General features: G+C 35.6%; 1 protein-coding gene across 21 annotated transcripts in view; it reads right to left on the bottom strand.

The window, feature by feature from the left end:
* Nucleotides 1–27142, bottom strand: part of CCSER1 (coiled-coil serine rich protein 1) — a 1481066-nt gene that overhangs the window by 691096 nt on the left and 762828 nt on the right. For 16 of the 21 annotated variants that reach the window (XR_010156641.1, XR_010156643.1, XR_010156642.1 and 13 more), the window contains one exon: nt 1578–1655. The exons of 4 other annotated variants lie outside the window; for them this stretch is intronic. Coding sequence is in view for 14 of the 17 variants with exons in the window: in XM_016951876.3 (XP_016807365.2) it covers nt 1578–1655 (78 nt within the window). In the remaining 3 variants the exon portion in view is untranslated. Of the gene's footprint in view, nt 1–1577; nt 1656–15983; nt 16156–27142 lie in introns of those variants that run through there. One more of the 21 variants, XM_016951879.4, reaches the window with a different exon arrangement.

Below are 27142 nucleotides of genomic sequence, written 5' to 3'. Positions count from 1 at the left end.
TGGTGGCTCACGCCTGTAATCCCAGAACTTTTGGAGGCTAAGGCACGTGGATCATTTGAGGTAAGGAGTTCGAGACTAACCTGACCAACATGATGAAACCCTGTCTCTACTACAAATACAAACAGTAGCCGGCAGTGGTGACGGGTGCTTGCAATCCCAGTTACCTGGGATGGTGAGGCAGGAGAATCACTTGAACCCAGGAGGCGGAGGTTGCAGTGAGCCGAGATCGCGCCAGTGCACTCCAGCCTGGGCAACAGAGTGAGACTCCATCTCAAATAACAAACAAACAAACAAACAACAACAACAAAAAACCAAGTTTTTCGACAGGAAAAAAATCCCTCACAAAAGACCAATATTGAACTACTTGTGGTAAATACTCTTTAAGGACCATAAAATTATTTCTTTTTAAAAATAGATGTCAACATAATTTAAGTAACATACAACACTGCTAGAAGCATTTCAGTTACAAAATTGAGATCTAGAATTTAGATATCTAGAGTAAATAAACCTTAAAATAAACATAATTGAATAATTTTTAATTCATATTTTTTAGTGTTGTTTTTAATTAAGAAAATAAGGTATATAAACACTTGAAAACAATTTGTGCAGTGATTCAAAGCTTTGGTTTATTTCCTAAAAGAAAAGTAGTTTTATATTAAATAAATTAATGTAATTTGCACAGCAACACAAAAGTAGCATCCAAGTTTGTTATTTAACATAATGAGACCATGCAGATAAACATATAATTTATCATTATTCATCATCATAAAACTTAAAATTATTTCTATTTTATTTCTACTTATCAGCAAAGTGCTAAAAATAAGAATAAATGTTTTTAAATAGAAGAGGGGGTCCTCATACATGTTAGCTACAAGATCAAATTAATTCCTTTATTTTTTCATCAAGAGGAAGTTGAAAGTCATGAACTTAGGCAAAATGCAAATTTCTTAGCTGTGTTTAAGAAAAAAATGGGTATTTATATCAATGTTTTCCCAAATCATCCAGTGTTACTAGATGTAATACTGTATTAAAACATGTTTTACAATCCTATTTTGACAGTTCAACAAGTATTTCGCACTAACAGAAAAATACTTTCAATTAAATTACTTTCTGCTGCCTGCACTGAAGCCCAAGAGCTAAAACATTATTTTAAATTTTTCTTCAAAGTTGATTTGCTTTTAAGTGTCTGCATATAAAAATGATGTGCTTCACCTTTGGTGATTACAAACATAGTAACTTTATTAAACTGTTAATAAATAAATATTTTCTTAAAAAATAAATTGCCTTAGTCTTCCAATGCATATCTTCTACATGTCTGCAAATACACTAATTCAAAAGACTGTACCAAAATTGTTGATGTAAAAAAATTAATAAGGCATTGGTATGCTAGCTGGTGCCTGTAATCATCTTTTTAAGTTCCAGAAGGTATTTGGGGATTGTTTAAGAGCAAAAGATGAATGGTGCACCGCTAAATCCTGTTAAATCAATGCATGGACACAGCAGCCACAGAGGTAAATAAGCTGTGGAGGTCTGAATACCAATAATGAAGTTAAAAATGGTTTTACAGAGCTACTTACATCATAGCCTAGTAGTTCAGTCTGTGTGGATTTATCTACTCTTGAAGCAAAAGCCTTCTGTAAATGCCGGACTTTTCCCTGCAAAATGAAAAAACAGCAACAACACATTGTTGGTGAAGTGTGTACTTCTACACTAATATTCTCCACTTATTAAAATTTGATTAGTGTATAATTCACGTTCTTCTCTGTGCATATGCTTTGCTGTGTTAGTGCTCTTAAAATAATCTTAAATATTTAGAGCTTTAATTTTTAGGTCACAACTGTCCCACCTTAAGCATCTTTTCTTCTACTGTAGGCGTCACTGAGTCAGAACCACAGTTCAACAGTAGAGTCATAATGTGCTTAAATCCAAGACCAAATGTCTACGCTTTGTTTCCTGTTATCTTTTTAAATAACTTAGTTGCTATTATTTTGCTGATCCAGTTTCAGAACACTTACATTTGAAATAAAAAATATTCTTAATAAAAGACCCAATGGATTCCATTCAGTTTGTTCTGTTATGCTTCTTCTTTCCAAAAACCTCTACACATTTAGGAATGTTTACCTTAAAAGACTGACACAAATCCGACCCTGTGATAACTAGGGAAGGGAAGTAATACACGAACGAGGTTGGGATTTCATATTTCAAATGCGAAACTACGATTTCTGAGTAAACTAATCTGACTGTGCTTTTTTCTGGGAACTTCCCTTCTCATTCCTAAATGTGTCACTTAAAATGAGATCTTCAGTTTAATTATTATGTAATGTATTTACTAAATGCCTCTCACAGCTGAGAGTGTTGTACTCACTTGATCACATTTTATCTTCAAATATTTACTCTAAATACCACTCATGTTAAATAAAAACAATACAATTTAGGAAGTTTAAGTAACTTGAGACAGTTTTCAAAGAAATTCATGGGATTCCATGAGACTGTGCTTTCCACTTGCTTTAAAGCAGAATGTCTATCATTTTCTTTTCTTTTGAATGGTTAATAAGATAGTTATATAATACCCAAACGATAAAGGACTGTGATTTAATTCTTCCTTTCCCAGGATTGACAATGGTTATCAAGAACCTCACTCTCAAGAATTCCAGTTACACAAAACTCTTCCATCCTCACCTCCTTTCCTTTCCTGTTCCTTCCCCTTCCCTCTTCTCCTTTTCCCCTCCCTCCCTATTCCCTCACACTTTCCTTCATTGCTGCTTGGTATTTTCAAGATTATCTGAGATGTTTATCAAAGTACGCACATAATTTAGGTAAATATAATTTAGTTTAACTTACTGAAATATAGAAAAGAAATATTTTATGTTCTATTAATGTCTCATCACTTCTGACTTCCCTAATCACAAAACATCTAGTGCTGCTAGTCAGAGAAAAATTAGATGCAGATTAGATCATGCAGGAAGATGTTACATGGGTGAGTTAGAAGTTTTTAATTATTTGAAAAACATAAGTAAAAATGTGGCTGCATTTTCCAAACTAAATTTCAAATGAGAAAAAAAATGTATTTATCTAGACATATTGATTGGGATGAAGAAAAGAACAGGGAGAGGTAGTAATAGGTAAAGGAGCAATAACATTGTCCATCACTGAAAGGTTATTTACAAAAGTTTGATTATCTACTTTTGAGATAGATTAGAATCATAAGTACATGAAAAGTAAATTTTGTTGCAAATCTGTAATTATATAAACTTTTTTGTATGAATTAGAGTCTATGCACTCATGTACAGAGCAGGGGAAAATAGCTACCAAATGCTGCCATTATGCCACAGCTCACATTTCTATTTCAAGGGCTTTCATCCTGACAATAGGAGTTGGAAATTGTTAGTAACTTCTGGATTACTGCTCTGAGTTATAAGACTTAGAAAATTCAAATAATGATAAATAAAATTCCAAACAACTTTATTAACCAATATACTAACCAAAACAAGAGCAAACAAACCAATAAAAACTTTAAATAAAGAACAGTTATCTTTGGAAATTAAATAAAACACAGACATTTCAAGGGAATGTCATTGTTACTCCCTCTTGCAGGCATTAATCACAACAAATGATGTATTTGAATTATTTATTATGGTATTACGTATGCACGTGTGCCATATTCAGATGTAGAGAATAAAATCTAAGTTTCCTATAGATTTAGGTACAAAAAATTAAGAATTAAATATTTTTAGCTTAATAGAAGGCCGTAAACATATGAAAGTTTATGACAAATGTCTATCACATACAATTAGAAGATTAAAGAAAGAATACATAGCTTTCAGGAGATGATTCTTGATGGAGCTCTTGCATTTCTAAATGGTAGATGGAAATTTATAGATTGATAAATTTAATATGTATAAAAAGAGTTTTATAGATAATTAAACAGAAAATGTACCACAAAAGTAGCTATTACTAGAGGGTAGAATTGCAGATAATTTTGATTTCTTATACAATAAATCTATACATTAATTTCATAAATATATTTTATCAGAGATATAGAAACAAAGTATCATCATGTATTTTCAGTTTCACATTGATTTGATATAATGATTAAAGTCTTGACTAAAATTATTATCAGTTTATTTCAATATACAGAAATTTCACCTTCATGATAGGAATATATTTGTATTTTATAACTTTTTATTAAATGCATATTATGGTTAGTGCTTAGAGGGGAGGGGACACTAAGGGAAAAAAAGAAAATATATCTCTTTCTATGAAGACACTTCCAGTGTGAGTCAGAAAAATAAGACAATTCGCATTCTGTAGGTAAAATACAGTTACCACGGAGAAAGCCCGAGGTGTGTGTGTATGGAAACGGTATGTTGGAGAGGGGACGTACAAGAGTTAAATAATTTGGAATGTAGAAGCTACTGACATCCCAGCTAAGACCAGAAAAACGAATTACTATTAGCCAATTTGAAGTGGAACTGAGTGATATGGAATCTAAGAAGGCAACAGTAATTGCAAATATTTAGAAGTCAGAGAGACTATGACAAAGATATGCATAAACAACTACTACTTCAAAATTGCCTAAAGGGAGTCAATTAAAGGGACAATGTGAGGACTGAGATTAGAGTGGTAACTCAAGTTTATGCCAGAAAGGATAGAATGCTATGCCAAAAGATTTGAGAGTCAGCTCAATTTTCAAAATACGATTTTATAATTAAAGACCATAAAATATTTTAACTGAGGATGGAACTTATTTAAATACATCCTTCACTTTACATTGTACATAAAAATGGATATATATATATATGCATCCATACAGAAGGAAGCAATATGGAGAAGACAAACCGCGGAAGTGTGCTGAGCTTTGATCACCAATGAGTTTACACCATGTGATTTAAGGTGGCCCTCTTTCAGTATTCTCCCATGTAAGCAGACATTGTCATTCCTTCTTCTAATCTCTCTCAGAAGGATAGTGAAGAATTAAAACAACTCAATTTGTAGTAGATAAATTTTATAAATAAATCTATGCCCCTGACAAAATACCTAATTGTCTTTAAGTTTCCTTTCCAAGCAATGACAAAATACACCCCTTATTTTTTCACATTTATGATTAATAAAACGTGTGCTTAGAAAAAGCAAAAAAGGCTAGCATATTATGTAAAAAAGTAAAACTAAAATGAGATGAAAGTGACAGATTTTGTGATTTACATTGATTGTTAAATTTCCATGTAATCTGAGTCCTGAATATGTGGAGGTTTTGAGTTATATAATATTGCTATATGAATAAAAATGTTTTTCTTCTCTAAGTTTCCAAGTTATTTCATCTGAGATTAAAAGTAATCAATAATATTTGTATAATAAAAGTCAGTAACACAAATAAATATATATGAACCTAATAAAATATATAAACTTATTAAGGGTACTTAACTGTACTCACATTCCCTTTCCTTCTGTAAGCATTACCACTTTAATTATTACTACTAATAATAGATGCCATTAGTAGAATGTAGGTTATATGCCAGGCACTGTATCAAGTAATATATATCTATATGAATCCTCTCCAGAACATACAAAAGCTGTATTTTTGTTCCTTTTATAAAAAACAGCAAACTGATACTTTGTTAATATCAGTTGCTAAATATCACACAAGACAGTAAGTGGAGCAGCCCAGATGAAAACCTTTTTTATTGGTCTCTAGACCCTAGTACAGTATCTCTACAAAGATACTATAACTCTTTTAAAAAGCTTACAAATAGTGTTGCTGCCTCCACATCACATATTCAAGGAAACATATCAAATATATATTTTTATACTTGCTGCATAGCTAGTAATTACAGATGGAAATAAAACTATTTTTGGTGTTCACCTTGTCTATATTTTCTTGCAGATTCAATACTAAGTCCTTTTTTTTTTTTTTTTACTGTGGAAACAATTTAAGATTACTTAAGATTTACCAATGTATTTCCTGTAAAAGCACAATTCCACAGAATGCCTACTAATATAAATATCATCAGCAATGCATTTTGGAGCATAAGTTTGGAATAAAATGATAAAGTCAACATAGAGTTAAACACAAAATTGGAAGATGTCAAACAAATAAAAACTAAATGTTGAAAAGGCATGAAATCCTTTTGATAGCAATGATATTATCAGTTCAAGCAGAGTAATCTAAAAATATATTCCGTTTAAACTATTGAAATCATTTCTTTGATATGTGAACTCTGTGTGTGTGTGTTTGCGTGTGTGTGTGTGTGTGTGTGTGTATTTTACACACTGGATATTCATAGAATCTGACTCCATGACATATCTTGTCTATATAAAAAGGCTGGGTCCTAATTTTTAGGCTTTTAAAATTTAGTTTTATTACTAATATATATATATATATCTCTTGAATGAGCATGAAAGATCTAATAGGTACCACAAATATATCCATGTTTTTTCATTTGCACGTGTGCATACTCAAGTACACGCCGCTGAGGAAGCACTGAAGAGGAGGAAACGTGGTAGAAATCAAAACCAAGACAAAGCCATGGCAAAGCCAGTACAACTGGCTTTTAAAATGAAGTCTCAAGTGACTAGGGATATCTAATGTCTTTTACTCTAGCTATTCAGTGCTGTAAAACGAGCTGAAATAAAAATACTCAATAATCCCAAAAAATCAGTCCAATTTATCCCAAATTTCTATTTGAATTACCTACATAAAAGTTGATGAAATTTATCAACAAGATGAAAAATATGAACTTTCAAAAACTTGGAACATGATGGCCTACGTGTAGTAGTTTGCTTTAGAATCTATAATAAAAAGAAATGTACACCATTAATTAATACAATTAACAGACACTAGTATATAATAGTGATTACATACTTACTGAATATGTACCTTGAGGCTGAAGGAAAGAGAAAACATTTGGTTGCTATCCAAAATTTGCAAAAGAAAGTTTGGCAAAAGATAGGTAAAAGCTAGAAAAAGATTTTTTTTTAATGTAAAAGGAACACAAAGTCTGCTTAAAATAGTATAATCCTAAATTTAGATCCTAAGTCATGAATCTAAAGGTAAAGCTTATGGAAAGAGAAATATTCTAGAAAAACTGACACTGTAAAAGAGGGGAAAAGCTAACTTTTCAAATGGAAAAGTAATATAATCCAACATGAGAAAATTCACAGCCTTCTGAGACAAGTTTAAACTAAAAATTAGGTGGGACAAAGAGAATTTGACCATCATCTTGTAAGGGACTTCAATGTCAATAATAAAAGATTTTTTTTAGGTGTTTATTTTCTTTAATCACTGAAATAAAATCCTGATGTAATTTTTTTGATCTTTTTTTAAAAATTATACTTTAAGTTCTAGGGTACATGTGCACAAAGTGCAGGTTTGTTACATATGTATACATGTGCCACGTTGGTGTGCTGCACCCATTAACTGGTCATTTAACATTAGGTATATCTCCTAATGCTATCCCTCCCCCCTCCTTCTACCCCACAACAGGCCCCAGTGTGTGATGTCCCCTTCCTGGGTCCAAGTGTTCTCATTGTTCAATTCCCACCTATGAGTGAGAACATGCGGTGTTTGTTTTTTTGTCCTTGCAATAGTTTGCTGAGAATGATGGTTTCCAGCTTCATCCATGTCCCTACAAAGGATATGAACTCATCATTTTTTGTGGCTGCATAGTATTCCATGGTGTATATGTGCCACATTTTCTTAATCCAGTCCATCATTGTTGGACATTTGGCTTGGTTCCAAGTCTTTGCTACTGTGAACAGTGCCACAAAAAACATATCTGTGCATGTGTCTTTATAGCAGCATGATTTATAATCCTTTGGGTATATACCCAGTAATGGGATGGCTGGGTCAAATGGTATTTCTAGTTCTAGATCCCTGAGGAATTGCCACACTGACTTCCACAATGGTTGAACTAGTTTACAGTCCCACCAACAGTGTAAAAGTGTTATTTCTCCACATCCTCTCCAGCACCCATTGTTTCCTGACTTTTTAATGATCACCATTCTAACTGGTGTGAGATGGTATCTCATTGTGGTTTTGATTTGCATTTCTATGATGGCCAGTGATGATGAGCATTTTTTCATGTGTCTCTTGACTGTATAGACGTCTTCTTTTGAGAAGTGTCTGTTCATATCCTTTGGCCACTTTTTGATGGGGTTGTTTGTTTTTTTCTTGTAAATTTGTTTGAGTTCTTTGTAGATTCTGGATAATAGCCCTTTGTTAGATGAGTAGATTGCAAAAATTTTCTCCCATTCTGTAGGTTGCCTGTTCACTCTGATGGTATTTGCTTTTGCTATGCAGAAGCTCTTTAGTTTAATTAGATCCCATTTCTTAATTTTGCTTTTGTTGCCATTGCTTTCAGTGTTTTAGACATGAAGTCCTTGCCCATGCCTATGTCCTGAATGGTATTGCTTAGGTTTTCTTCTAGGGTTTTTATGGTTTTAGGTTTAACGTTGAAGTCTTTAATCCATCTTGAATTAATTTTTGTATAAGGTGTAAGGAAGGGATCCAGTTTCAGCTTTCTCCATATGGCGAGCCAGTTTTCCCAGCACCATTTGTTAAATAGGGAATCCTTTCCCCATTTCTTGTTTTTGTCAGGTTTGTCAAAGATCAGATAGTTGTAGATATGTGGCATTATATCTGAGGGCTCTGTTCTGTTCCATTGGTCTATATCTCTGTTTTGGTACCAGTACCATGCTGCTTTGGTTACTGTAGCCTTGTAGTATAGTTTAAGTCAGGTAGCGTGATGCCTCCAGCTTTGTTCTTTTGGTTTAGGATTGACTTGGCAATGTGGGCTCTTTTTTGGTTCCATATGAACTTTAAAGTAGTTTTTTCCAGTTCTGTGAAGAAAGTCATTGCTAGCTTGATGGGGATGGCATTGAATCTATAAATTACCTTGGGTAGTATGGCCATTTTCATGATATTGATTCTTCCTATCCATGAGCATGGAATGTTCTTCCATTTGTTTGTGTCCTCTTTTATTTCATTGAGCAGTGGTTTGAAGTTCTCCTTGAAGAGGTCCTTCACATCCCTTGTAAGTTGGATTCCTAGGTATTTTATTCTCTTTGTAGCAATTGTGAATGGGAGTTCACTCATGATTTGGCTCTCTGTTTGTCTGTTATTGGTGTATAAGAATGCTTGTGATTTTTGCACATTGATTTTGTATCCTGAGACTTTGCTGAAGTTGCTTATCAGCTTAAGGAAATTTTGGGCTGAGACGATGGGGTTTTCTAGATATACAATCATGTCATCTGCAAACAGGGACAAGATGACTTCCTCCTTTCCTAATTGAATACCCTTTATTTCTTTCTCCTGCCTGATTGCCCTGGCCAGAACTTCCAACACTATGTTGAATAGGAGTGGTGAGAGACAGCATCCCTGTCTTGCGCCAGTTTTCAAAGGGAATGCTTCCAGTTTTTGCCCATTCAGTATGATATTGGCTGTGGGTTTGTCATAGATAGCTCTTATTATTTTGAGATACATCCCATCAATACCTAACTTATTGAGAGTTGTTAGCATGAAGGGCTGTTGAATTTTGTCAAAGGCCTTTTCTGCATCTATTGAGATAATCATGTGGTTTTTGTCTTTGGTTCTGTTTATATGCTGGGTTACGTTTATTGGTTTGCGTATGTTGAACCAGCCTCACATCCCAGGGATGAAGCCTACTTGATCATGGTGGATAAGCTTTTTGATGTGTTGCTGGATTCAGTTTGCCAGTATTTTATTGAGGATTTTTGCATCAATGTTCATCATGGATATTGGTCTAATATTCTCTTTTTTTGTTGTGTCTCTGCCAGGCTTTGGTATCAGGATGATGCTGTCCTCACAAAATGAGTTAGGGAGGATTCCCTCTTTTTCTATTGATTGGAATAGTTCCAGAAGGAACGGTACCAGCTCCTCTTTGTACCTCTTGTAGAATTCAGCTGTGAATCCGTCTGGTCCAGGACTTTTTTTGGTTAGTATGCTATTAATTATTGCCTTAATTTCAGAGCCTGTTATTGGTCTATTCAGAGATTCACCTTCTTCCTCGTTTAGTCTTGGGAGGCTGTATGTGTCCTGGAATTTTTCCATTTCTTCTAGATTTTCTAGTTTATTTGTGTAGAGGTGTTTATGGTATTCTCTGATGGTAGTTTGTATTTCTGTGGGATTGGTGGTGATATCCCCTTTATCTTTTTTTATTGCGTCTATTTGATTCTTCTCTCTTTTCTTCTTTATTAGTATTGCTAGTGGTCTATCAATTTTGCTGATCTTTTCAAAAAAGTTTTTTTTTTTTTTTTTTCAAAAAAAAGCTCCTGGATTCATTGATTTTTTGAAGGGTTTTTTGTGTCTCTATTTCCTTCAATTCTGCTCTGATCTTAGTTATTTCTTGCCTTCTGCTCGCTTTGAATGTGTTTGCTCTTGCTTCTCTGGTTCTTTTAATTGTGATGTTAGGGTGTCAGTTTTAGATCTTTCCTGCTTTCTCTTGTGGGCATTTAGTGCTATAAATTTCCCTCAACGCACTGCTTTAAATGTGTCCCAGAGATTCTAGTTTGTTGTGTCTTTGTTCTCATTGGTTTCAAAGAACATCTTTATTTCTGCCTGCATTTCGTTATGTACCCAGTAGTCATTCAGGAGCAGGTTGTTCAGTTTCCATGTATTTGAGTGGTTTTGAGTGATCTTCTTAATCCTGAGTTCTAGTTTGATTGCACTGTGGTTTGAGAGATAGTTTGTTATAATTTCTGTTCTTTTACATTTGCTGAGGAGTGCTTTACCTCCAACTATGTGGTCAATTTTGGAATAAGTGCAGTGTGGGGCTGAGAATAATGTATATTCTGTTGATTTGGGGTGGAGAGTTCTGTAGATGTCTATCAGGTCCACTTGGTGCACAGCTGAATTCAATTCCTGGATATACTTGTTAACTTTCTGTCTCATTGATCTGTCTAATGTTGACAGTGGGGTGTTAAAGTCTCCCATTATTATTGTGTGGGAGTCTAAGTCTCTTTGTAGGTCTCCAAGGACTTCCTTTATGAATCTGGGTGCTCCTGTAATGGGTGCATGCATATTTAGGATAATTACCTCTTCTTGTTGAATTGATCCCTTTACCATTATGTAATGGCCTTCTTTGTCTCTTTTGATCTTTGTTGGTTTAAAGTCTGTTTTATCAGAGACTAGGATTGCAACCCTTGCCTTTTTTTTGTTTTCCATTTGCTTGGTAGCTCTTCCTCCATCCCTTTATTTTGGGCCTATCTGTGTCTCTGCACCTGAGATGGGTTTCCTGACTACAGCATACTTATCGGTGTTGACTCTTTATCCAATTTGCCAGGCTGTGTCTTTCAGTTGGAGCATTTAGCCCATTTACATTTAAGGTTAATATTGTTATGTGTGAATTTGATCCTGTCATTATGATGTTAGATGGTTATTTTGCTTGTTAGTTCATGCAGTTTCTGCCTAGCCTCGATTGTCTTCACATTTTGGCATGTTTTTGCAGTGGCTGGTACTGGTTGTTCCTTTCCATATTTAGTGCTTCCTTGAGGAGCTCTTGTAGGGCAGGCCTGGTGGTGACAAAATCTCTCAGCATTTGCTTGTCTGTAAAGGATTTTATTTCTCCTTCACATATGAAGCTTAGTTTGGCTGGATATGAAATTCTGAGTTGAAAATTCTTTTCTTTAAGAATGTTGAATATTGGCCCCCTCTCTCTTCTGGCTTGCAGAGTGTCTGCTGAGAGATCAGCTGTTAGTCTGATGGGCTTCCCTTTGTGGGTAACCTGACCTTTCTCTCTGGCTGCCCTTAACATCAACATTTTTTCCTTCATTTTAACTTTGGTGAATCTGACAACTATGTGTCTTGGAGTAGCTCTTCTCGAGGAGTATCTTTGTGGTGTTCTCTGTGTTTCCTGAATTTGATTGTTGGCCTGCCTTGCTAGATTGGGGAAGTTCTCCTGGATAATATCCTGCAGAGTGTTTTCCAACTTGGTTCCATTCTCCCCGTCACTTTCAGGTACACCAATCAGATGCAGATTTGGTCTTTTCACATAGTCCCATATTTCTTGGAGGCTTTGTTCGTTTCTTTTCATTCCTTTTTCTCTAAATTTCTCTTCTCACTTCATTTCGTTCATTTGATCTTCCATCACTGATACCCTTTCTTCCAGTTGATCGAATCAGCTACTGAAGCTTGGGCATTCGTCACGTAGTTCTCGTGCCATGGTTTTCATCTCCATCAGGTCCTTTAAGGACTTCTCTACACTGGTTATTCTAGTTAGCCATTCGTCTAATCTTTTTTCAAGGTTTTTAACTTCTTCGCCATGGGTTCGAACTTCCTCCTTTAGCTTGGAAAAGTTTGATCCTCTGAAGCCTTCTTCTCTCAGCTCATCAAAGTCGTTCTCCGTCCAGCTTTGTTCCATTGCTGGCAAGGGGCTGCATTCCTTTGGAGGAGGAGAAGTGCTCTGATTTTTAGAATTTTCAGTTTTTCTTCTCTGTTTTTTCCCATCTTTGTGGTTTTGTATACCTTTTGTCTTTGATGATGGTGACGTACAGATGGGATTTTGGTGTGGATGTCCTTTCTGTTTGTTAGTTTTCCTTCTAACAGTCAGCACCCTCAGCTGCAGGTCTGTTGAGTTTGTTGGAGGTCCACTCCAGACCCTGTTTGCCTTGGTATCAGCAGTGGAGGCTGCAGAACAGCGAATATTGGTGAACAGCAAATGTTGCTGCCTGATTGTTCCTCTGGAAGTTTCATCTCAGAGTGGTACCCGTTCTTGTGAGGTGTCAGTCTGCCCCTACTGGGCAGACACATAATTAGCCTCCCAGTTAGGCTACTCACAGGTCAGGGACCCACTTGAGGAAGCAGTCTGTCCGTTCTCAGATCTCAAGCTCCGTGCTGGAAGAAACACTACTGTCTTCCAAGCTGTCAGACAGGGACATTTAAGTCTGCAGAGGTTTCTGCTGCCTTTTGTTCAGCTATGCCCTGCCACCAGAGGTGGAGTCTACAGAGGCAGGCAGGCCTCCTTGAGCTATGGTGGGCTCCACCCAATTCCAGCTTCCAGGCTGCTTTGTTTACCTACTCAAGCTTCAGCAATGGTGGGCGCCCCTCCCCCAGCCTCACTGCTGCCTTGCAGTTTGATCTCAGACTGCTGTGCTAGCAATGAGCGAGGCTCTATGGGTGTAGGACCCTCTGAGCGATGCGTGGAATATAATCTCCTGGTGTGCCGTTTGCTAAGACCATCGGAAAAGCGCAGTATTAGGTTGGGAGTGACCCAATTTTCCAGGTGCCGTCTGTCACCCCTTTCCTTGGCTAGGAAAGGGAATTCCCAGACACCTTGAGCTTCCTGGGTGAGGCGATGCCTCGCCCTGCTTCAGCTCATGCTTGGTGCGCTACACCCACTGTCCTGTACCCACTGTCCAACAATCCCCAGTGAGATGAACCCGGTACCTCAGTTGGAAATGCAGAAATTAACCATCTTCTGCATTGCTCACACTGGGAGCCGTAGACTGAAGCTGTTCCTATTTGGCCATCTTGGAACCGCCCCCAAGATTATTTAAATAAAACAAAAGCAAGAGAGACAGAGAGAGAATCATAGGGATTGCTTAATGATGCCAAGGCCAAAGATGAGCTCAGGAATGAAAATGCAACATTATACAGATCACATTGATCATTGTCACCCACCTTTAATGGGGGCATACCACTGAAGACATCAGTAGAATCTTCAAGAAACACAGCCAAGCAAATAAAACCTCCTCTCATGGAACACAAAATTTTGGGGAGCTATCAAGGAGACACTAAACTTTATTAATATAATTTTTTTGTTGTAGAAAATTGCTAACTTGAAAAAAAGGGAGACTTATAAAAAGAACTCTTATGCAATCATTACCCAGATTTAACAATGGATATTGGAATTAAATAAGAACACAGGCTGGCTCTCTCCACGTTGCTAAGTTCCTGCAGAGAATGCTAGGAAGTCCTTAGAAATCTGGATTTGGAATGTGCTTTTTAAGTAATTATCAAAGTATACTTTCCAAGATAAGAGGTTAGAACATATTTTATTCCATGGTTTTTAAAGCTTTATTTATAACTTCAATATTTAGACTTACATTCTGTAAGCCTTCATTCATATTCTTGTCCTGGGACCCACAAGTGTTAATAGTTGGCCTGTTACTGAGATGCTTTCAGTTTTTGGGTCCCCATACCTCAGGAAAAGCAATGTGAGGTTTTAAAAAATTGCAGAAAAGGACAAAGAGATAGGAAACTTATTTCAGGTTTGTATGTTTAAAAAATGGGTCAAGACTCTAAACACAAACAGAAACGAAGGAACGTCAGTAAATCAATAATACAACATCTGGATAACATATTTATTTTTATTCAGCCTTATGCTACCTGAACTAGAAAACTGCCTGACATCCTTCACTGTGACCACTCTGAGAGCAGATTGCAGGTGATTTTTACAAGAAATAATAGGGCTTACAAAATTAAACAGTATACTTTATATTTATGGAATTGAACACCTATAAGAGATTGTACAAACTAAAAATATGACTAGATTTAAGAACTTGGGTGATTTCATTTATGAATGAGATAGACTGATAAAAAATATGAATTGGAAAACTTAGTATATTTAGAGATCGAAATCATTAGGAATACTTGTACTCAGATAAGTGTGTGTCAATATTCTAGATGTAAAGGATATGTAGTTTTGTTTTGCTTTTTGTTTTTAATGAGTAATATGGTTTGATTCTGTGTCCCCACACAAATCCCATGTGAATTACAATCTCTTTGTATCAGGGGAGGGCCCTGGTGGGAGATGATTAAATCATGGAGGCAGATTTCCCCCTTGCTGTTCCCTTGATAGTGAGTTCTCACGAGATGTGGTTGTTTAAAAGGATGGCCCTTCCCACTCTGCTCTCTCTTTCTCTCTCTTTCTCTCTCTCTGTCTCTCCTGCCACCATGTGAAGAAGGTGCTTACTTCCCCTTCTCCTTCCATCATGAGCATAAGTTTCCTGAGGACTCCCAGTCATGCTTCCTGTTAGGGCCTGTGGTACTGTGAGTCAATTAAACCTCTATTCTTTACAAATTACCCAGTCTCAGGTAGTTCTTTATAGCAGTGTGAAAATGAACTAATACAATGTGAGTTGAATTATGATTTCTATTTCAATTCTAAAATTTCCAATTTCTAGATTTTTTCAAAGAGTACATTGCAGTATATTTAAACACTGGCAAAGTTTCACTAATAATGGATTATACAAATATATATTTGATTTCTTTAGTACTTAAGACAGGCTAATCCATTTCTTCTAGTTTAATACTCTTACCAATAAGGTAAAGCTAATTAAGAAAGGCCTCGTAAAGAGGGACATAAAAGAGATGGCTTTGAGTTAGATCCTTTAGAAACTAGAAACACAAATTTCCAGGATAAAAACTGGACATTTAGTGACTGATCAGGAAAGGCATGATAGAAACTCTGATTGGAAATATCATCCAAATTGTTTTGGCTCTGCCCCTCCACATTCAAGACATCAGTTAATTACATCTCTAAAATGTATTTCACAATCACTTCTTTTTATATCTACTGCCTCCACCCCAGCCCACTACCTAGGGTACAGAGGGGAGTGAAGTATAGATGTGTGCTGGGTGTGTACAAGCCACCACCACCTTTTATTCCAATGGCCTCTGCACTGTCTGGAACTGTGTACCTCCAAAATTCATGTCTACTTGGAGCCTGTGAATGTGACCTTACTTGGAAATAGGGCCTTTGCAGATATAATCACATTAAAAAGAGATTATACTTGATAAGGATTGGCCACAAATCAAATATGACAAGTGTTCTTTATAAGAAGAGGGACATTTGGACACAGCTACACAGACACACAGAAGAGAGGGTCATGTGAAGACAGAGGTAGAAACTAGAAAGTGTAGATCCATCTACAAGCCAAGCAACTTCAAAAATTGCCAGCAACCATTTGAAGCTAAAAGAGGTCAAGAAGACTCCTTTTCTAGAGCCCTCAGAGGAAATATGGCTCTGCCCACATCTTGATTTCAGATTTATGGTCTCAAGAAAGACTTCTGAGAAAATAAATTTCAATTGTTTTAAGTCAGCCAGTTTGTGGTACTTTGTTACGGAAGCCACAGGAAACAAATACAGCCTCCGAACTCATTTTCCTGTCTTCATCCATACCTTCTCCACTCCATAGTTTCTGTAAATAATAGCAGAGTAACATGAAAATGTAATTTGGATCACATCAGTCTCCTGCTTGAACACATTAACAGTTTTCCATTCCAATAGAGTAGTCATGAGGCACAGGTGACAAATGAGCACCTGAAATGCAGCTGCTGTAAACTGAGATGTTTGTGTCAAATACACACTGGATTTTAAAAGAATCAGTACAAAAAAGTTTCACTCACAAAATATTTCATGAATAACTATATATTTATTGCATCTTAAAATCATACGATTTTGGATATATTCATTTAAGTATAACATATTTAGCATACTAAATTACACACATGACTACCATTTGCTTCTTGTTTTATACTGTTATTGCAGCATTCTGGTTTATATAATAAAAATTAAACTTTTTACCATGATGTACAGCCAGCCCCTGCCTTACATCACCTTATCTATTTTACCACCTTCATCTCATATTAACACAACTCTTTCACTTGCAAACATGACTCTCCTCACACTCATTTTCTTTCAGTTTCTTGAATGGATCAAGATCTTCACCACTTGAGGAAGTTTTAACCTACTATTCCTTCATCTGGAATCTTCTGCATATTAGGTGCCACTGCCTTACAGATATTCTTTTTAAAGTAGATTCTTATCTCCAAGTGATTCTCTGTCTTAATATCTTTTTTGCTAAATGTCATTTTGACTGACAATTATTTCTTTTATTTGTGGTTTGCCTATGTTTGGTCTGCCTTCTGCACTAGTATTTAAGTTCCTTAGAGCAGGGACCATGTTTATTTAGTACTATATTGACTCCACACTTCCTTATATACTTTTAGGCACACTCTAGATACTCTACTGTTTTTAATAAATGAAGAATTGGGTGGATGAGAGAATATGCATAAGGCTGGAGTGGCATCAGAGATCAGCTTTTGAACTTGACATTTGCAGACACATTTGCTATTGGAAGTTAATATTGATGACATGACAAGTCCAGCAAAATTTCTGGCATTTGTATCATATATAAATTTAAGTAGGGAAAGATTGGAAATGAAATCTGAACTAAGGGTTTATTCCAGTAATTCTGGTCTGCAAAGATACTTTATGATAAGACAAAAGAAAGTAAGAAAAAAAAAAACAGTACAAAGAGAAAAGTGAGGATATTAAACAACGGGTAAAAATCAAATATATGTCTGAGAAATTGATACTGTAACATCACATGACAAACGTTTACTTTCATACGCAGATTAGAATTTCTTTTATTAAAAGAGAATCTTATATACTCCATTTTCACTATTGCCTGAATTTTACATTGTGAGTGAAAGATTAATGAGGTGATTCATCCAATTAATGATGAAAATTAATGAAAATTAATGAGGTGATTCATCCAAAGAATGACGATTTTTTGAATCATCATCCAAAAAATGATGAATACAGACATATCTTCTACAGGAAATAGGTCCAGAAGAATTTTTCGACACATCAAGTCCCAAACATTCCCTCACTAGCAGCATCCTGGTGTAAACAGATACATTCTATTTGTCAGGGGCTCTCCATTCCCTTGGCCCATATTTGCATTAGGGAATTTCTGCTCTACATCTCTCTCACTTTTATTCATCTATAAACTGGTAGGTGACCTTGGGATAAAGAAACATACTCTGCTTCTTATTGACATGATCTGTCTACAGGATGAAATTTCAACTTGTCTAGGCATAAGTTTATAGGCTCTTGCCCTGTGGTAAAGGTCTGCAATTTTCCCTTTATGTCAGCAACTCCAGTAGGTCACTTCAGTTCAGAGAAGAATGTACTAGAAGCTTATATGGCTGCATTCCAATACAAGTTAGGATAGCATTGCATTATAGTTCAATTTGTCTGAATTTTCTATTTTGCAATGTATTGCCCCCCTTTAAGCCTCAAGATGTGCACATGCACACATACAAATACATTCACACACACAATGAATTTGGAGTAATAGGGTTTGAATATAGGCATTGCGAAGATTTAGGAGAGTTAAAATGGCATTGACTAATACAACAACCATAAGTCCTTAATTCAACCTTGAAAATTATTCTCATTAAAAAAAACCAAAACCCTTGCATCACTAAAAACAGAAACCTGCCAACAATATTGAGACTGAGATCTTGAATATATGACAAAGATTTCTCCAGCTTTAACTTGCTTGATATTTTTATTGAGGAAGATCAGGATATAATACCCTGCCCACTTAATCACTATGGTTTAAAAATAAGATTCCTATTTTAAAGAAAATATTCGGTATTTTAGGAGATTGTGAGCATTTTATTTTATGGTATTGATTTAATTTCAATGTTTATAAAAATTCTTATAGTAAGCTGTGAAGTGACACAAAAGTCTCCAAGACAGTCATTCATTAACAGTAATATGCTGATGACAGCATTCCAGAAACACAAGCATAAGGGAGACAAGAATAAGATCACTAGACACTTGCAGAGTCAGCATGGCATTACAGGTTGATGATCAGCTAGAAAACAATTGATGTCACGAATCAAACTTCACCAGACAAACTGTATACACAGACCAAACTTCACTGACAAACTCAAGAAATTCTGAGTGCCATGAAATTCATTATCCTTCAAGTTTCCTTCAGCATAGTCATGAGCAAAAATTAAAAATAAAGTCAAATCCGTATATGTATTATCTGAATAGCAAAATATAAGAAGACAGAAAACCTAAAGAGATTACATGTGACTAGAGGAATTACTCAGTTGCTTTAGATGTCTGTTTATTCATCTTTCAAATAGAAATGGTAGCAAAGACATTTAAAGCTGGACTTAATTGATTCCAACAAATATTTAATGAGTATCTGTAATTTATTAATTCAGCCATCAGTAATAGCACATTTAATTATGCAAATTAAACAGTGCTCACTTTTTCTCTCTGTGTAATTAGAACCAAAATAAAATTATATATTTAAATATACATTGTATTATTTTGCATATTTATATTTATAAACAAAACTAGTTATGTGACATTTTGGCTAATTGTTCACAGTGAGCCCTTTTAGAGTCCAACTCCTGAGTAGGACACAACTCCACTATACAGCTAGCAGAAGAGGCGCAGGCCCCGAGCAAAAGGAGTGGGATGTATACAGAGCAGCACACAATACTCTCATGACATAGAGAGTGGTAAGCAAAGGGTCATTGTTCTCGCTATTTCACTGCTTCTACTTCAAAGGAGAGATAGACTTCCAATAAGCAAATGTTTTACCAGGTAAAAAACGACAAATTTTGGTAAGTGATATAAAGGGAAGTTAGGAGAGAGAATAACATAAAGATGCCATTTCTATTTGACACTCATGGTGGGCCTTAGTGAAGAAATGACATTTAAGGTTATAGGACAAGGACACAGCCAGGCAGTAAGCAAGGGATTGTTTCAGAGAGAAAAACTGGATAAAGTTCAAGAGGCGTGGGGGAAGAGTATATGCATTTTTTCTTAAGAAACTAATATATGTGTGTGTGTGTGTGTGTGTGTAGTGTGACTAGAACGTAGTGAGCAAGGAGAATATTGGCACAATTGTAGGCTCTACAAAATGCTCAATTTTATGTTTAGATCAGTGGGAAATCATAGAAGTGTTTCTAGCACAATTCAATTGTATTTAACCAACATCATTCTGTCTGTTGCATGCAGAAGAAATTAGAGGTAGGGATGATATTGGAGAAAGGAAATTTAGAGGATAATGCAATTGTCTAGAGGAAATGCTTTTTGCAAAAGGGATAGAGTCCTATCTGTTTTCCAGACTCAAAATAAGAGTTAGATTTAAAAGTGAATAATTAATTGTAATTGGTAGGTTTAGCAAAAGGGAACAGTCAAGAACAACTCCCAAGTTTCTGTTCTGAGCAAATGGGAGGCTGGTTGATGGTGATATTCCTGATACGAGAAACACTTCAGGAGAAGCAGGTTCAATTGGAGATGGGATGAATGGGCGAAGAAGAAGCAGGATGAACTGAAAATAAGGGTGAATGGGAGATACTGAGCATAATGAAAAGTGAGATAACTGTGAAACATCCAAGCAGGTATGTAGTGATACACATGATATAAGAGGGTTTAGCTGATGAAAGCTATAAATACTGCTAGTATCTGGGCTAAGAACACAAGGAATCTTTACATGAATGCATTCGTTATTTCAGATGGTTGCAAACATGCTACTTTTCTGACCAGGCCCCCCCTTATTGCTCCCGTCACACATACATACTTTCCCGGGAACTTTACCTTCCTCCACTCATGACACATGGCTAATGCCAGAGCTTTCAGGCATTATAATATGATCACACTGTCATGATTCATTGATTTTTAGGGAATAGATCCTCTTTCCAAGCTAGAATAGGAAACTTTTCTGGCAATTACAGTATAAGGAATAAAAAGAAAATAAGTTAATATTTTTGTGGTACTTAAGTCAAAAGTAAAAAAGCTTGAGAGCAAACAATGGTTAAGTTTATGCTCAAGTAGAACAGAGAAATAGCAGAGGTTTGCTTCTACAAAGAAAAAGAAAGAAAACAGGAAGCAAAGAAGACAAAATTAAAGAACAGCACAAATGAGTGCAGAGAGTGAAAGTATCAATTGTGTTGTTAATTACAGTTGGTATTGGCACTGGCTCTCAGTCCTGTTTGATGAGTCACCCCCATGGTCTTTTGATAAATTTCCGTTTAGTTTAAGATAGATCAAATTGTCCTTCTGACAATTACAATCAAAAGAGAACCAGTCAAGGAAAAGATAAAACCAAGACCAAGAGTCAAAGAAACAAAACCAATTCAAAAGAAATAAACATATAAAAAGATCTCAGTAAATGGTGTTAGAATCATAAGTTGCCATCTTCATGTACAGTTTTGTTTCCTGTCAAAAAAAATTATTAATTTTTCATTTAAATAAATTATTAGGAATTTTAAAATCAATAGTAAAATTTTAACTATAAAAGGTAAAATTTCATGTATGTCTATGTTTATTACTTTCAGGTTGGTTACTATGTTTACCTGTCTTACCTATTTTTTTTTTTTTTTTTTTTGAGACAGAGTATCACTCTGTCACCCAGGCTGGAGTGCAGTGGTGTGATCTCAGCTCACTGAAACCTCCACCCCTGGGTTCAAGTGATTATCCTGCCTCAGTCTCCTGAGTAGCTGGGATTACAGGCACCTGCCAATGCGTCTGGCTAATTTTTGTATTGAAGTAGATCTGTTCCCTGAAAATCAATGAACCATGACAGTCTAATCATATTGTGGTGCCTGAAAGCTCTGGCAGTAGCCATGTGCCTTGAGTGGAGGAAGGTGTTTACTTTCCATTTACTTGGTGGTTTTGGTATTGATTTCTAATTTTATTGCACTGTGGTCTGAGAAGTTGCTTGATATGTATATTAGTCTGTTTTCATGCTGCTGATAAAGACATACCCGAGACTGGGAAGAAAAAGAGGTTCAATTGGACTTACAGATCCAGACGGCTGAGGAGGCCTCAGAATCATGGCAGGAGGTGAAAGGCACTCCTTACATAGTGGTGGCAAGAGAAAATGAAGAAGATGCAAAAGTGGAAACCCCTGATAAACCCATCAGATCTTGTGAAACTTATTCACTACCACGAGAATAGCATGGGAAAGGCTGGTCACCATGTTTTGATGACCTCCTCCTGGGTCCCTCCAACAACACATGGGAATTCTGGGAGATACAATTCAAGTTGAGATTTGGAGGGGGACACAGCCAAACCATATCAATATGATTTTGATTTCTTTGAATTTATTGAGACACTGTTTATGATCAAGAATGTAGTCAATTTTAGAGAATGGTCAATGTGCGGTGGTAGCTGCCAAAGGGTGTACCTGCCCGCTGCAGCTGTGCTGCATTCAGGAACAAAAGCTTAAAGTCTATATAAATGAACATGTGCCCTGTGAGAGGGGCATGATAGGGAAGTGGATCATGTCCCTGCCTGCTTAGGACAAGGAGCTAGTGCACCATCCCCTTGTCCCCTCCCCTGAGATCTCAATACACCCAACAGGATCCCTGCCTGCCATATCCCACTTGGTCAGGGCAGGTGCTTCCACTCATCATCAACCTACTTGAGGGCAAGACAGATGTTACTCTTAATCACCATCTACTGGACTGGTCCTGAACTGTACAACCAAATTAAAAACCTGCTGCCAGAAGGGCTCACTGCTAGTACATAAAATAAGCTTCCTGAGTCCTTCCTCCTCACCCTAAGCCTTGCAGGAGGCATATGTCTAACACATCACTACAACAAGCAGCATCTGAAAAAGCCAGAAGCTAGCCCCAAACAAGGAACCCAAACAGAGCACTGGGCCCCTCAAAGCACCCAGAAATAAAGCCAAAATATCATAGAAAACATACAACACAATCTCACACATTCAAGCATTCAAGGGAGAAAGGAATACAAAAAAAATCTTCCATCCAAATGATAGCAAAAACAAAAATAAAAAGTTACAACTCCCTTAGATGAGAAGGAATCAGCACAACTTGAGCAGTACAAAAAGCCAGAGTATCTTGATATCTTCCAAAGGATCATACTAGCTATCTAGCAATGGATCCTAACCAAAATTAAAAATCTAAAATGACATATGAATAATTCAAAATATGTATTTCCAGGAAATTCAGTGTGATCCAAGAGAAAGTTAAAATTCAGCACAAAGAAACCAGAAAAAAAATGCAAGATATAAAACATGACATAACTATACTAAAACAAAACAAAACAAAATAAAAAAATAGAACTTATAGTATTGAAAAATTCATGAAAGGAATTTCAAAATACAATTGAAAGCTTTAACAGTAGCCTAGATCAAGCAGAAGAAAGAATTTTAGATATTGGAAGCCAGTTTTTGAATTAACTCAGAAAAAAATAAAGCAAAAAGAACTTTAAAAAATGAAGAAAGTCTTTAAGAAATATGGGATTATGAAAAACAACCAAACCTATGACATATTGGCATTCATGAGGAAGAAGAAAAAGACAACCTGGAAAGCACTGGAAGAAATAATTTAGGAAAATTTCCCTAACCTTTCTAGAGAGGTTGACATCCAAATACAAGAAAGAAAATCAGAGACCACCTGTAAGATACTACACAAGACCATCACCAAAGCACATAGTCATGAGATTATCCAAGGTCAACAGGAAGGGGGAGAAAAAAATCTTAAGGGCAGCTTGAGAAAAGGGACAAGTTACCCATAAAGAAAATCCCATTAGACTAACAGCCGACTTCTCAGCAAAAACCTTATCAGCTAGAAGAGATTGGGGGCCTATTTTTACCCTCTTAAAGAAAAAAACATGCCAGCCAAGAATTTATATCCTTCAAAAGGAAGCTTCATAATCAAATGAATAACGAAGTCTTTCGTAGACAAACAAATGCTAAGAGATTTCTAGAATGGCCCTATAATAAATGTTCAAAGGAATTCTAAACATGGAAATGAAAGGACAATACTTGCTACCATAAAAGCACCCATAAGTACAAAATTCACAGATCCTGTAAAGCAATTATACAATTGAGACTACAAAGCAACTAGCTAACAATACTATGATGGGAACAAAACCTCACATATCAATATTAACCTTGAAGGTAAACAGCCTAAATACTCCACTTAAAAGACAAAAATGGAAAATCGGATTAAAAAAAAGAGAGACCCAACCATCTACCGCGTTCAAGAGACATATCTCACGCAAAATGACAGCCCTAGGCTCAAAGTAAAAATATAAAGAAAGATGTATCATGCAAATGAAAAACCAGAAAGAGCAGGGGGTGCTATTTTAGTATCAGATAAAACAGGCTTTAAATAAACAACAGTTTTTTTAAAAAGTCAAATTAGAGCATTATGTGATGCTAAAGGATTCAATTTAAGAAGATTTAACTATCCTAAATATACACACATGTAACATCAAAGCACACAGATTTATAGAACAAATACTACTAGACCAAGAGATAGACAGTCATCCAATAGTAGTGGGGAACTGCAACACCCCACTAACAGCACTAAACCAATAATCAAAGCAGAAAACTAACAAAGAAACTCTGAACTTAAATTAGACTTGACCAAATGACCTAAAAAAATCTATAGAACACTCAACCCAAAAATTGCAGAATATACATTTTTCTTATCTGCTCATGGAACATTCTCTAAAATTGACCACATTCTTGATCATAAAGAGATTCTCAACACATTCAAAGAAATCAAAGTCATATCAAGCAGCTTCTCAGACCACAGTGCAATAAAATTAGAAATCAATACCAGAACTACACAAGAAAATGAAAAAAACAACAAACAGAGTAAAAACCCAACTTGCTCCTGAATGACTTTTGCACAAATAACTAAAGCAGAAATTTAAAAAGTTGAAACAAATGAAAATAGAGACACAACATACAAAAACTTCTGTGACATAGAAAAAGCAGTGTTAAGAGGAAAGTTTATATTACTAAATTTCAAATGAAATAAAAATCAAATGAAATAAAATGTTGATTCTTTAAAAGGATAAACAAAATTGATAGACCACTAGCTACATTAACCAAGAAAAATAGATTTCAGTAAGCATCATCAGAAATGACAAAAGTGACATTACAACTGATACCACAGAAATACAATACGTTCTCAGAGACTGCTATGAACATCTCTATGCAGACAATCAAGAAAACCCAAAGGTAATGGATAAATTCCTGGAACTGCACCACCTCTAAAAATTGAACCAGGAAGAAACTGAAACTCTGAGCCTACCAATAATGAGTTCCAAAATTGAATCAGTAATAAAAATATCTACAAAAAAAAAAAAAACTCTGGGACCAGAGGGTTTCACAGCAGAATTCTATCAGATAGGCAAAGAAGATCTGCAAAGAAGATCTGGTACCAATCTTACTGAAATTATTAAAAACAAACAAGGAGGGGGGAATGCTTCCTAATTCATTCTAGGAAACGAATATCACCTTGATATGAAAACCTGGCAAGGACACAACAGAAAAAGAAAACTATAAGTCAACATCCCTGATGAATACAGATGCAAAAATCCTTAGTACAATGCTAGCAAACCAAATCAAACAGCACATCAAAAGATAATCCATCACAATCAAGTGAATTTTGTTACTAGGATGAAACAATGGTTCAACATATGCAAATCAATCATCGTGATTTATCACATAAACAAAATTTTAAAAAAACCCTATCATTATCTCAGTAGAGGCAGAAAAAAGTTTTACATAAAATCCAACATCCTTTCATGATAAAAACCTTCAACAATCTAGGCATCAAATAAACATATCTGAAAATAATAAAATCCATATATCACAAACCCACAACCAACGTCACACTGAATGGGCAAAAGTTGAAAGCATTCTTTCTAAGACCTATAACAAGACAAGAATATCCACTCTTACCACTCTTATACAGCATAATACTGGAAGTCCTTGCCAGAGCAATCAGGCAAGCAAAACAAAGAAAAGGCATGTAAATAAAAGAGAGGAAGTCAAACTATCTCTCTTTTCTGATTAAATGATTTTATACATAGAAAGCCCTAAAGATTCCTCCAAAAAATGCCTAGACCTGATCAATGAATTAAATAAAGTTGCAGGACATAAATTAATGTACCCAAAATCAATTGTATTTCTATACATCAACAATATTCAAGCTGACAACCAAATAAAGAATTCACTTCCATTTACAATTGCCACAAAAAATAAAATAAAATACCTAAAAATATATTTCATTTAACCAAGAAGGTGAAGCATCTCTACAACAAGAACTACAATACACTGGTGAAAGAAATAATCAATGACACAAACAAATAGAAAAACATGATATGCTCATAGATAGAACAAACCAATGTTGTTAAAATGACTACACATCCCAAAAAAATCTACAGATTCAAATAAATTCCTATCAAATGACCAATGTCATTTTATACAGAATTAGAAAAATCAATGCTAAAAATAACATGGAACCAAAAAATGCCTAAATACCCAAAGCAATCATAAGCATTAAAAACAAAACCAGAGACAGTACATTATCCAACTTCAAACTATACAAAAGGCTCTAATAACCAAGACAGTATGGTACCAATACATAAACAGACACATAGAACAGTGGAACAGAATAGAGAACCCAGAAAAAAGCCACAAATCTACAATGAACTAATCTTCAACCAAGTCTACAAAAATAAACAATGGGGAAAGTACTCCTTATTCAATAAATGGTGCTGAGAGAACTAACTAGCTATATACAGAAGAATTAAACTGGACCCTTACCTCTCAATGTACTACAAAAATTAACTCAAGACAGATTAAAGATTTAAGGCCAGGGATGGTGGCTCACACCTGTAATTCCACCACTTTGGGAGGCCAAGGTGGGGGAATCACCTGAGGTCAAGAGTTCAAGACCAGCCTGGCCAACATAGTGAAACCCCGTCTCTACTAAAAACACACACACAAAAAAAAGTTAGCCAGGCATGGTGTCAGGCACCTGCAATCCCAGCTACTCAGGAGGCTGAGGCAGGAGAGTTGCTTGGAAACTTAGAGTCTGCAGTGAGCTGAGATCGTGCTATTACACTCCAGGCTGGGTGACAAGAGCAAGACTCTGTCTCAAAAAAAAAAAAAAAAAAAAAAAAAAAAAGATGTATTAAAGATTTAAAAGTAAGGCCTCAAACTATAAGAATCCTAGAAGAAAATCTAGGAAAAACTCTTCTGTGTATTCACCTAAGTAAATAATTTATGATAAAGAACTCAAAAGCATATGGAACAAAAAGAAAAGTAGACAAATGGGACTTACTTAAACTAAAGGGCTATGCACAGCAAAAGAAACCATAAACAGAGTAAACATACATCCTACAGAATGTGAGAAAATATTTGCATACTATGATTCTGATAAAGGACTAATATTCAAAATTTATAAGGACCTTAAACAATCAACAAGAAAAAATAAATAACTCCATCAAAAAGTGGGCAAAGGTCATCAGACACTTCTCTAAAGAAAACATACAAGTTGCCAACAAACATATGAAAAAACCTTCAACAT

Source organism: Pan troglodytes, chromosome 3 (genome assembly GCF_028858775.2).
Source record: "Pan troglodytes isolate AG18354 chromosome 3, NHGRI_mPanTro3-v2.0_pri, whole genome shotgun sequence".
Lineage (NCBI taxonomy): Eukaryota > Metazoa > Chordata > Mammalia > Primates > Hominidae > Pan > Pan troglodytes.
Note: the sequence above shows the minus strand (reverse complement) of the source record. Positions and strands in the feature narration are given on the sequence as shown.